Raw genomic sequence first — 13351 nt, forward strand, 5'->3', positions numbered from 1 at the left:
CCCTGCAAAGGCTTTCTCCTCTACTCTTGAGTAATGACTGCACTTCAGGGTGGATACCAGGTGTGTGGGCTTTCCATCCATCGATTCTCCAACGCCAGCCTGGTGTCCTACAATGTAACTCAATTATGACACTTGTCTGTTGGGAGACAGCATCCGGCCCCCCCAGGTTAAGGGCTCAGTCCCACTCTCCCACCCCACTTCAGAAGCCAGTAGCAAGTCCCAGGTTGTCCCCTGTTCTTCTGACTGACTGGCTATACATCAGAGGTTCATGACTCCCTCCTTAAGTTCCAACATTTGCTAGAACAGCTCACAGAGTGCACGGAAACATATTTACCAATGTATCACGTAATAAAGGATATGATGAAGGATCCAGCGGAGCAGCCAGATGAAGAGAGAGATGGGGTGAGGCCTGGGAGGACCCCGAGAGCAGGAGCTTCTGTCTCATGGAGTTGAGCTGTGTGTCACTTCCCCAGCTCCTGGATGTGCTCACTAACCCAGAAGCTCTCTGAATGCCTTACTCTGGGGATGTTTATTGAGGCTTCATCATGTAGACATGATTGATCATGAACTCAGTCTCCGGCCTCTGTCCCCTTCCTGGGAGGTGGAAGGGGTTGTGCTGAAAATCCCAAGCTTCTAACCATGCCTTGGTCTTGGTCTGGTAACCTGTTCCCGTCCTGGTTACCAGGAGCCACCAAGAGTCACCTCATTAGAACAAAAGGCGTCCCTATCACCCAGGAAATTGCAAGGGATTTAGGAGCTCAGTGTCAGGAACCAGAGGAAAAGACCAAGATATACTTTTTCTATGAATTCATATACCGCAAGTGATGCTTGGGAATAAACACGTTTTAGAACTGCTGTCCTCCCTGTCTTTACCGCCACCCTGAGCTCTGGCCTATTGATTGATAGATCAGCATATTCTTGAGACCAAGCAGGTATCAGGAGCCAGGAAGGCTATTTCTCTGAGCCCTGCCAGACTCATCAATAACTCTCCTGAAATTGAAATTCAGAGGTTTGTTTTGGCTTTAATGTTTTTTTGATACAAATTTTGTCACTTCTTCATTATGGCTGGTCCTTTTGAATTCTCAGTACATGATGTATTTTTAAGCAGCTAGAATATCATGTGGAAAGCTAATGTGTGTTTTTTTCTCATCACTGATTATTGATGAAAATGTTAAATGTCCCCGGTCTCAGCTCCTTTCCTTCAGCACTTTATCTCTGCTTCCAGGTTGAATCTAAATCATGGGGTTGACCTTTCAAGCAGCCATGTACAGAAGAGGGATTGTGGCATAAGTGGGTGTTTTCTGCCTACCTGATGAGTAAGGTCGTGAGGGTCTCTTGACTTGACTCTGCAAGCATAGCCCTGTGTAGTGAAAGACAGGGCACATGGTTTGATAAAGCTTGTTCTTGATTAAACTCTGCTGGTTATCACTTGCTAATTTTAGTATCTTCCATTTATAATTTTTTTCCTGGAAAATGTGGTTCTGTGTGTTTTCCTGGTGTGAAAGTTAAGGGGACTGACTGATAGCAAGCTGTTACTTCCATTCAGTAAGGGTTGAAGGAACACTGACACCGTCTCCTAACAGGCCTCCCTGCCCTGGTCAGATTGGCTCAAATCCACCCCTCCCCTAGCGGCTCCCAGAGTTAACTTCCTCCAGTACAAGTCCCACCTTGTCAGTCTTGTGCTCGCCGCCTCTCTCTGTTCATCAAGGATCAGGTCCCAGCTTCCTAGCTTGACGTGTACCATCTTCTCCATCACCTCTCTCTTCTCTCAGGTCACACATTCTGTCCTGCTAACTCCCGCTGCTCCTTATTTGCAGGTACACCATTTCGTTTCTGTACCCCTCACCTCTGTATCCCTCACCTCTGGTTTCTTATCTCTCACCTCACCTCACCCTCACCTTTCCGTGAAAGGATCGGAAAGCCAGGGAGGGGACTTAGGACCTGTTTGATGTAAGGATGAGGTGTGTGTCCTCTGCCCGAGCCCACAGAGTGGGCTTGTCTGAGCTTGGTCTTGGCTTGACCCACAAGGAACAGATTGACGCATCCTTGGTCCACATGGCGGGCTTGCTCTGGTGGCTGTTGGCTTCCTGCTCCATCTACCAGACTTTTAGTTTGATGGCCCTGCCCTCCTCCCCTGAGATGATGGGTGGATCCCTGGGAGTCAGACGCTCCAGGGTGCACACATCTCTTCCCAACTCCCCTGGGTGGGAAGCCCTATCCCACCATGAGGTCTTGACCAAGAGGTCATCATGGGGTCATACCCTGTAGGCACTGGATGCTTATTTCTATGAAAATCCTCTCTTTTTACATCTCAGCTGGATTACAAAATTTTATACCCTGCATTTTAACAAGAGCCAATTCATTCTCAGATGACCTTGAGTCTTTACACATAATTCTTTCTCTTTCATATGAGGAAATTTTCTGTCTTACTTCCTTTTGAACTAGCAATTGGGTTGCGATATTGTGTGTGTTTGTGTGTTCATGGAGGAGAGAGTTTCTAAAGAGTGAAGATTTTCTCCAGAATCTTTTTCCCACTGGAGCCAGCAAGGGCTTGAGAAGGACCAAGACCTTCTCATTTTTGTATTTCCTGATGGGTATACTATGCACACTGTCAGAGAAGTGATGAGAAGCAAAGAATGCAATACAGTTCCTCTTCTCAGACAGCTCATGGTCAGTAAGGATCTGGAATAGAGAAGCAAACAATTAGGATCCTGAGTTAAGTCCTATAAGATTACAGAAGGCATGGAGCTCATCTATTTGGGGATACAGAGTGGGATTTGGGGAAGATGGTATGCAGAGAACAGCACTAAGCCAACTTTTGACTGATGGGGAGAATTTTTTCAGATGTTGAGGGAAGAGTAGGCTGAGCTAATGCAGTCATGTGTCAGCTTTTCCTCTTTATGAAAGGAAAATACCATTTTTGTTTAACTGATGAGAAACTGATATAAACTAAAGTTAAAGAACTGACAGCTCCCCAAGAGATCCTGGGTCCTCCAGGCCTGGAAGAGTGAATAAAACAGGGCAGTTCCCAGAATCTATAATGTGCTTTTTGAGCTTTTCTCTGGTTCCTTCATCTTTTTGAGGTCATGGGTACCTTCGAGACTCTGACAAAAGCTACATTACCTCTCCTGATGAAAAAATTCATGTATGCACAAACATCAAAAATTCAATGGAGTAAGTTTAAGGATCAAATTTGCTTTATTAAATAATTCATAAATCAAGTGTCATTCCATTTAGCAAATAGAAAGGAGCTCCACCAAGCTGTAGCAAAGGAAAGATTTTTAAAGGTAGAGTGGGAGTGGAAAAAGGAAATTATTGGCAAAGAAAGTCTTGTTTCAGACAAGGTTGCCCTCCTAAAAGGAACAAAAGGGCCTACTGGGTTAATTACCTCACTAGGGCCGACCAGATTCAAGACTGACTGGTTAAAGTTGCATTCCTGGGGCAGGGATTGAGAATGCAATAAGTCAGGTATTAAGTTTTGTTGCTGACATGGGGTTTAGCACAAGTGATTCCATTTTGGGCCTGTTGTTTCTTTAAAGTGTGTACATGCTCAGTTGTGTCTGACTTTTTGCAACCCCAAAGAGCCCAACTCTTTGTGGACTGTAGCCCACGAGGCTTCTCTGTCCATGAGATTCTCCTGACAAGAATACAGGAATGGGTTGCCATTTCCTTCTCCAGGGGATCTTCCCAAGCCAGGGATCGAACTCACGTCTCCTGCGTCTCCTGCACCGCAGGTGGATGCTTTACTGATGAGCCACCGGGGAAGCCCTTTAACAGTTTCCCCATTTTGATCAGATTCTCACTTATGTGAGAAATGTGATAAAAACTTGAAGCATTAAATGCCACTATCAGATACTGCTCTTTAGTTCTTTCTTCTGTTGATCTTCTGTGTGATATTCACAGGTCATAATGGTTTTTTTTTTGTTTTTGTTTTTTTCTACTTAATCCCTGTGATATTCACAGGTGTCAACTGCAGGTTTAGAGTTTTTAAGTTGGTCATTCTTTCTGTCCCCTTTCTGATGTTCTTAGTCTTAGTGAGACTTGGTAGTGAGTGGTTGTGAGCATGTATTTAAAGCTTTTGAGAGAATGCAGCACATGAGAGAGAGTACTCTGATTCTAACAAGCAGGATAATTCCTTGTGTTTGGAGTGTACCTTTGAGCCATGGCCCCCAAGACCCAAACCAATCAAATGCAAATAATTCAAAGAAAGACTCCATGGCAGGAGTCACCCTTTGAAGGCAAGTGGCTTGTTCAGTGATCTGATGATCCTGAATTTCTGCTGCCCCGAAAGTGTTCTCCAGGTACGGCAGGTGGTGTTGGCTACAGCATAGACATCTCTTTGCTCACCTGAAAGAGAATCAAGGGCTATCTTATATCAAGAACAACTTTGGCCAGAAAGTCTTAAGATTTTTGTTGGGCAGCTATTGCTCTAACAGTGAATTTTTCAATATTTTCAAGAATTAAGGAAAGGTTCCTAATCATATTCTGGTTTACATGCACTCTTAACCAAGGAGGGCTTCCCTGGTGGCTCAGACGGTAAAGAATCCACCAGCAAATCGGGAGACCTGGGTTCGATCCCTGGGTTGGGAAGGTCCCCTGAAGAAGGGAAAGGCAACCCACTCCAGTATTCTGGCCTGGAGCATTCCATGGACTGTATAGTCCATGGGGTCTCAAAGGGTCAGACACGACTAAGCAAAATTCACTTCACTTCACTTAAGAAGAATGGACTGGCTAAAGAAAGGGAATCCTGAGTCATGAATACCTCTTGACAATTCCTTTCTAACTCATTTACTGATGTAAATCCAGGGAGTTCAACCAATGAGGTGTCTCAGTTGGTTTGTGAACACTCAGGGGAGCAGTTAGATAACCTAGGAGACGTTGCCTGATGACGATGTACCAGCCGTCTAGGTACATACAGAGAATGATAACCATCACAGACAAAAATAAATGCTGTCAGGACACAAGTCGCTTCCATCGAGGCAGCACTGTTAGTGAGTTCACTTGTAGGGATAGTTAGTTGCATATGCCTGTTCAAGTTAGATGTCAGTTAGGTTTTCTCCCAGCCCCAAATCCTAGTTGTTTTAAATTTCAGAGGCTGCCTCCCTTAGCGACAGTCTGGGAGATACAGATGGTGGTTTACCTTTCCAGGCCAACGCCAGAGTGAAGGAAAGGGAAGGGAAAAAAAGAGAGTTTCATGTTCAGCTGAAGTATGAAGTGTTGATCTGATGTCCTGGAAGGGAGCATCTGCCGCACTGTCAGCTGCCTCTCTTCCTACTCAATCTGATTTGGAGATTCAGTATTTTTATAAAACCAGATGTCCGGTGGACCCCTCTTCAGCTGTGAGATGTGTATCTAAGGTTTAAGACTCTAAAGTTTGGCTGCCGTGTGGGGAGTAAGGAGGACCGGGCAGATCCCTTCCAAGGAGGTTCAAGGGCAGTCTTTGTTCTCACCGATTCCAATTCAGAAAGGTGGGAGACAACTGAAACATTAGCTTGGAGAGTTGTAGCCGGATATTTGAGGAAACTAGAAAAATTCAGGATCCAGTCCAGTTTATGGGTATATGTGTGCATGCCAAGTCGCTTCAGTCACGTCCGACTTTTTGCAACCCTATGGACTATACCTCGCCAGGCTCCTCTGTCCACTGGATTCTCCAAGCAAGAGTCCTGGAGTGGGTTGTCATGCCCTCCTCCAGGGGATCTTCCTGACACAGGGATCAACCCTCATTTTTTGTCTCCTGCATTGACAGTCAGGTTCTTTACCACTAGTGCCACCTGGGAAGCCGAGTCTAATGCGCTGTGCTGTGCTTAGTCACTCAGTCATGTTCGATTCTTTGTGATCCCATGGACTATAGCCTGCCAGGCTCCTCTGTCCATGGGGAATGTAAAGGTTCAAATAGAATTTTTCTCTCTACAATTATTCCTGCTTTTTAAAAAATTCTTTATAAGGATAACCCCAGTAAAATAATTTTTTTTGCATTAAATTTGGCTTGATTATTTACATAAGCACAGCAAGAATAGTGATTGACCATGTAAGCTCATCGGAGAAGGCAATGGCAATCCACTCCAGTATTCTTGCCTGGAAAATCCCATGGATGGAGGAGCCTCGTAGGCTGCAGTCCATGGGTCACTAAAAGTCGGATATGACTGAGCGACTTCACTTTTACTTTTCACTTTCATGCATTGGAGAAGGAAATGGCAACCCACTCCAGTGTTCTTGCCTGGAGAATCCCAGGGACGGGGAAGCCTGGTGGGCTGCCGTCTATGGGGTCGCACAGAGTCGGACACGACTGAAGTGACTTAGCATAGCATAGCATGTAAGCTCATGCTGGAATCTTCAAAGCAAAGTACTCTCTGAGTCTATGCACATCTCTCTCAAATGTGACAATCCAGTCCAAGCCTTAGCAATGTAATCAATGTTTCCAAATGTGTTCCATTATGAGGAGAACAGATTCTTATTGAACATATGTGAATGACTACCTATATTGCCATGAAAAGAATATATTGAGAGTTTCTGAATTCTGGAAAGATCACCTAGAAAAAAAATGTCATTTTTGTTTAAAAAGGTATGATTTATCGATTGCTGTAAGTCATAGATTACTTAAAAGAAAACATTTCTTTAAATCTGGAAAAACAAAACATTAAGAAATATGTACTGTATTAGAACAGAAAGTCATACAAATTATAATCAACCTCCTCAGTTTATTTAGTTCAATGTAATTAATACTGGCTCTATTTTAATCTAGTTTTTCTGTTATTCTGGAATTCTTATCCAGTTTAGTTTTATGATTTTAAAATGATCAGATATTGTAGAATACCTGTCAGAGTCCTTTTTATGGATTTCTCTGAAGATGAAATAGTTTTGTAGGAACATTTCTGCAAAAGCATCAGAATAAAATAATTAACTATCTGTAAATGAAAAAATCCTTAAAAAGTCCATTATTAAATATCTGATAAGAATTCATTGTAATGGAATTAACAAGAAAATTTGGTAATTTTTGCAATGAGTAATGTTTAAGATAACTAGAATTATGACTGATAACATCATACCAGGAAATAATAGATTTCCAGGAATTTTGTATAATTTCTATAACATTTACATACCTGTGTAAATATAACATAAAGAAGGTTTGGACTTCCCTAGTGGTCCAATGGACATGGATTTGATCCCTGCTCTGGGAAGATTCCACACGATACATTACAACCACGCACAACTGCTAAAGCCCATGCACTTTAGAGCCCATGGTTTGCGTGAGAAGCCTGAGGACCGCAACTAGTGGCCCCCGCTCGCTGCAACTAGAGAAAGCCTGTGTGCAATGAAGACCCAGCACAGCCAAAAATAAATACATTTTTTTAGAAAAAGAAGCCTGAACACTCAAATCGTTAAAAAAAAAAAAAAAGCTTAGTATTACTTGTTTGACAAAGTTTTCCATGTAATTTAACATTTCAAATAATCTTAATTAGTGGAACATCTCTCTTTTTATAAGGAGAAAGAAAATGTCTTTTCTGATTTTTCCAAAGTACCTCTGGAAAATCCCAAAGTTATTTCCAGGTCAAAAAGACTTCACTTAGAATTTGATTTTGGGAAGTTCTGTCAAAAAATTCAAAAGATTTGGACACAACTAAAAAGGATCACAGATCATTATGAAACAATACTTAATTATCCAATTAATTATTTCAAGAGCAAATGCAGTAAGTTATGTACTTCTGAGCCAAATTTTGCTTTTCTAATATTGAGACAACTCAGTTTACTTAAATAATCAAAGACTTGATAATAAAGATATAAAGCACAAAAAATTATTTTGATAAAACACAAAGTCTTTGCTTTCTAAACAGATTGTTTTAAAGATAAAAAAAAAGCTTTTCAAATTTCTCATAAAGAGTAGATCTTTTTTATTAATAGATCTAATAAAATTTGTCCTTTTAGCAGAAGAAAGAAAATTAAGTTTTAGTTTTATGTAAGAATATTTTAGTATTTAAACTTATTTTAAAACTCTTGTAATAACAATTAATTTTTTTAGCTAACTTGACTGCACAGGATTTCTTTTTTCCTCTTTTTCTTTCTTTCATTCTTCTTTATTTTCTACGTCCATAGTTTTTCCTTAATTTTTCTCCTTCCTATTTTAAAATAACTAGAGAAAAAAACCACTTTTATTTCCCTCAACAAAATATATTGCCATACCTCATACCCTTTTTAACCAAAAAAAAAAAGCCTCCAAAACAAAAAATACATCCTATTTTCCTTGCATACACAATTATTTCTTATTGTTTTAAATTACATGAGTGACTGAGCTTGCACACATTAGAATTCTTAACACTTAGAAGCCTTAATTTATAGTGAACACTTGCTAAGCTATTATGAACTGTTACCCTAGCATTCTTTAGACTAGCAAATTTATGAATACGTTTCATAATTTTTAGAAAAACATGCTTCCTCATAGTAAACATTTTTAATGTGGCACTAGCCATATATACTAATAGATCCAAATATCTTTAGTTCCTCTGCAAAAAGAAACCAAAGTGGGTAAAATCTATGTTCAGTAATTAATGTTTTAGTATTTTATCTTACTTAGAAGTGATCTAGATGTTTAGTGAACTTCTGTGGAGGGGAGCAGTAGAAATTACATGAGTCCTATAGTCTTTTTTGGATACCTTTTATATCTCTAAATTTTTATCAGGCTTTTGCAATGAAATTATTTTGGAATTTTGAAGTCTTTTGGAGGCTTCTTCATGCCAATTAAAATAGGTATTCCTTGCTTTTAAGTGCTCTTCTTAAATGCTCTTGTCTAATTGGAACATTCCTCTTAATGGCCGTTGTAATTCCCCTTATGGAGAAGGCAATGGCACCCCACTCCAGTACTCTTGCCTGGAAAATCCCATGGACAGAGAAGCCTGGTGGGCTGCCGTCTATGGGGTCGCACAGAGTTGGACAGGACTGAAGTGACTTAGCAGCAATTCCCCTGAAGACTGACAGCAGTTTGCTAGGAACCTTAGCAGCGTTCGGAGTTCAGCCTCTATTTCTTTCTGCTCAGCCATGTTTGGGGCCCCAGTTTGATGGTAACCATGCCAAGTTCTCACGCACAAAATTCTAGGTTGTCTTTAGTAAGGTTTTGGCCATTCTGAGGGGTAGGTATTTATAGTTTCTGAGATAGTTTTTAGATGTAAAATGAGCAGGTATGCTCTAGTTTATGCTAACCTCTCCCACCCGCCAAGAGTTTAAGTTCTTTTATTTTGAAATGCGAATCCTGAGGTTTCTGGGAAATCATTCTCCATACAATCTGGTTGCTGCCATGTCCAGCTCTGCAAGCCCATGGACTGCAGCCGCTTCAGCCTCCTCTGTCCATGGGATTCTCCAGGCAAGAATACTGGAGTGGGTTCCCATTTCCTTCTCTAGGGGATCCCCTGGACCCAGGGATTGAACTTGCATCTCCTGCATTGGCAGGTGGAATTCTTTACCACTGAGCCACCAGGGAAGCCCCACACCATGTGGAAATCTCTGTATAAGCATTTCCCAGTGACTTCTGAGAACTGTCTTGAGAGAATCAATAAGTTTCTGATGAATGAATGAATTATCCCAGGATTAAATAAATTGGAGGAGTGCTGTATTGATTCCCTCTTCTAGGAGAGTCAGAACACACATTAGCATATTCAAAGTCCTGGTAAGTCCTGTAGCAAAAGCTTCTCCATGGCTCTGCTATCCAGAGAAAAAAGTTTTTGCTGACACTAGATTAAGAACTGATGCTCTGTCAGAGCGTTTTTTTAGGGCGCCTTGGGGAGGGGGCGGATTTTAAGGGAATTAAATATCCCCCAATTGATTTTCCTTCTTTTTCCCCCTGTACAGCCTCTTGATTTTGAAACAGTAGCCATTCATAATATTGTAGTCCAAGCAGAAAATCCTGAGCCTCTGGTGCCTGGTGTACAGTATAATGCCAGCTCTTCTGCTACCTTCAGACTGATGGTGACAGACGTGAATGAGGCCCCGCAATTTTTCCAACAAGTGTCTGAAGCAAAAGTCAGTGAGGCTGTGGCTAAAGGCACAAAAGTGGGCAACATGACTGCCAAGGATCCGGAAGGTCTGGACGTCAGGTAGAGAGGAGCTGTGCTGGGAAGATTGGCTGGGTGCTGTAGTCACGGCCCGTGGGAGGAGGAAGGGCTGGGGGGCGGGTGGGCAGAGAAGCTGGCCTGACTTGAGGGCTCTCCCCTAAAGGAGCAGCCAGGGAACTGAAGCTGTGTCCCAGTGTGCTTGGTGAATCTGCCCTTGGTTTTGGCAGGCGCCAGTCACCTGGGGGGCATCGGGGAGCATCCAGACTTGGGAGTGGGAAGCAGGTCAGATTCCAGCCCAGCCTGCCTATTGCAGGTCCCAGCTGAGAGCTGGGGAGTCCAGGAGGTGGGGCTGGACCAGTCACAGGGCCAGGGTCCGGAGACAGGCTCCAGCTCCTGAGGCAGATGGGCGTTCTAGACAGCAAAATAAAGCAGAAACCTGACGGGGTGGACTCAGCCACCTGAGAGGGTGAAGGGAACCTTCTCCGTGAGGAGCTCTTCAGAGCAGGTCCAGGGCAACAAGATTCACTCCGGAGCTCAGCCCTGGAAAGGTGAGTATGTGGGCTAAGATGGTTAGACAAGATGTGTAAGTATTTCCATTTTAGTAGTTCTCATTTGTTTTTCAGGGTGATAGAACCCACACAGATTTTCCTTAAATATATGCAACAATAATAAAATTTTCCAAGATGACAGATGTATGTATATACATCCATGTCTGTATCAATATCTATAACCTTCTTAAGATCATCTCGTTAATAAGCCCAAGGACAGGACTTGAACCTGGATCTTTTGTTTCTATTGTATAACATCAGCCCTACTGTCCATGGCATGACAAATATTTTAGCATGGCTTAAAACCCATGCAAGTGATTATGAATGCTATGAATGACAATTCCTTAAGTGTCTCTAAATATTTGAGGGGAGTCTTGCCTCCCACTGAGTGATCCTTTTGGTACCTGGAATCAGTTTCAAGACGTTTTTCTGATTGTCTGTTGGAATAAAGTTCCCACCTACTATTTTACACTGCAAGCACTTATCAACTTTCACAAAGACAAATAAGAGAAAGGAAAGAAGAGATGTGTTGTACTGGATGGTCAGTGTAGATACTACTCTGTACGTCAGAGTCACTAAGCGTGATGGGGCACAAAATGTTCCTAATTTTACAACAGTTTACTCTTTAACAAATGCTTCCATCTCCTTCATGAGAATGCCATGAGAAAGTCATTAGTCAAGGGCAAGTGAGTAAAAATTTGAGTTTATGAGTGGAGAAAACAAAGTCATTTAAGAACATTCCTCAGATGTTCATTCTTTCATCTGAGGAAATGATGTGATGTATGTACTATTAAGTTAAAATCAGGAAGATGAGTAAGAAAGATAATGTCCTGGCAGAAACAAATGAAAAAAGTACTTCATGAATGGAGAGTAATCAATAGTTGGATGCTAGGAGTAAGTCAGTTAAGATTTAAGGATAACTCCAAAGCTGCTGCTAAAACCTGAGCAATTTAATTCTTTCTTTTAGACCCACAAACTTGGAATCCATTAGCACCCAATGGATTCCAATCCAATTTATCAGTAAATATTAGTGATTCTTTCATTGAACTATATCCAGAATTGACCTGCTTCTCATCACTTCCTCAGTGATTGAGGCCACATAATCAACTCTTCCACCCCACTCACTGCAATGAGAGTGGGTCTTTAAAAAAGTAAAATCACGCAACTCCTCTGAAAACCCTCCAGAGGGTTTCCATCTCACTCAGAAATCCCGACTACATCAGTTCAGTTCAGTCCCTCTGTCGTGTCCGACTCTTTGTGATCCCATGGGCTGCAGCACGCCAGGCTTCCCTGTCCATCACCAACTCCAGGAGCTTGCTCAAACTCATGTCCATCGAGTCAGTAATGCCATCCAACCAAACACAGGCAATTATTAATTCACTGCCCATACACAGAGCCTAACACAGTGCTTGGCATATAGAATATTCTAACACTGGGAAAAAATTAGTGTGAACCAACAACATTATTACTTTTTAATCATTCTCCTACTCCCAGACATGTAGGTTGTTTCCAGTATTTTTTAACTTATAGAAAAGCTTTGAATGTATGTGTATAATTCGTTTTTAAGACTTCTATTAAATTGTTTCTTAATTTGGAGAAAATTTCCAGAGGTGGGGTTTTTTAAAATTTAAAGATACAGACATCCTTATGGCTATGTGCTTTGTTCCCAAAAGGCTGTAGCCATCTGTTTTCCTTTGGTTCTAGACTTTTCTCACTCAATTTCACCTTTCATGCACCTACCAATGAGTCCCACTGAAAACACAAACATGACTAGGTCACCATCCCATGCCTGCCCATCGCTTCCCACGACCCAGCTCCTTCCATCCCTTGAGCTTCATCCTTTGCCATCCACTGTGCCCTATTTTTATCCCTTCACTACTGGAATGTCTGATGCCCCCACATCCTAAGTTATTCCTTGGCCTCTCTGCCTTAGTTCCTGCAATTCCTTCTGCTTAAAGCATCCTTCTTTTTCGTGCTTTAGTTAATGTCTACTCTTTCAGATGTTTCAGAAAAACATCTATTTATGCTTTATTGACTATGCCAAAGCCTTTGACTGTGTGGATCACAATAAACTGTGGAAAATTCTGAAAGAGATGGGAATACCAGACCACCTGACCTGCCTCTTGAGAAACTTGTACGCAGGTCAGGAAGCAATAGTTAGAACTGGACATGGAACAACAGACTGGTTCCAAATAGGAAAAGGAGTACGTCAAGGCTGTATATTGTCACCCTGTTTATTTAACTTCTATGCAGAGTACATCATGAAAAACTCTGGACTGGAAGAAGCACAAGCTGGAATCAAGATTGCCAGGAGAAATATCAATAACCTCAGATATGCAGATGACATCACCCTTATGGCAGAAAGTGAAGAGGAACTCAAAAGCCTCTTGATGAAAGTGAAAATGGAGAGTCAAAAAGTTGGCTTAAAGCTCAACATTCAGAAAACGAAGATCATGGCATCCGGTCCCATCACTTCATGACAAATAGATGGGGAAACAGTGGAAACAGTGGCTGACTTCATTTTTCTGGGCTCCAAAATCACTGCAGATGGTGACTGCAGCCATGAAATTAAAAGATGCTTACTCCTTGGAAGGAAAGTTATGACCAACCTAGACAGTATATTCAAAAGCAGAGACATTACTTTGCCAACAAAGGTCCATCTAGTCAAGGCTATGGTTTTTCCAGTAGTCATGTATGGATGTGAGAGTTGGACTATAAAGAAAGCTGAGCACAGAAAAATTGATGCTTTTGAACTGTGGTACT

The 13351-nt window shown here is 41.8% G+C and overlaps 1 protein-coding gene across 1 annotated transcript in view; it reads left to right on the plus strand.

The window, feature by feature from the left end:
• Positions 1-13351, plus strand: part of CDH17 (cadherin 17, LI cadherin (liver-intestine)) — an 88818-nt gene that overhangs the window by 63501 nt on the left and 11966 nt on the right. The window contains exon 13 of the mRNA XM_010833511.1: positions 9838-10082. Within this exon, the coding sequence (XP_010831813.1) occupies positions 9838-10082 (245 nt within the window). The remainder of the gene's footprint in view (positions 1-9837; positions 10083-13351) is intronic.

Source organism: Bison bison, unplaced genomic scaffold, assembly GCF_000754665.1.
Source record: "Bison bison bison isolate TAMUID 2011002044 unplaced genomic scaffold, Bison_UMD1.0 scf7180017863702, whole genome shotgun sequence".
Lineage (NCBI taxonomy): Eukaryota > Metazoa > Chordata > Mammalia > Artiodactyla > Bovidae > Bison > Bison bison.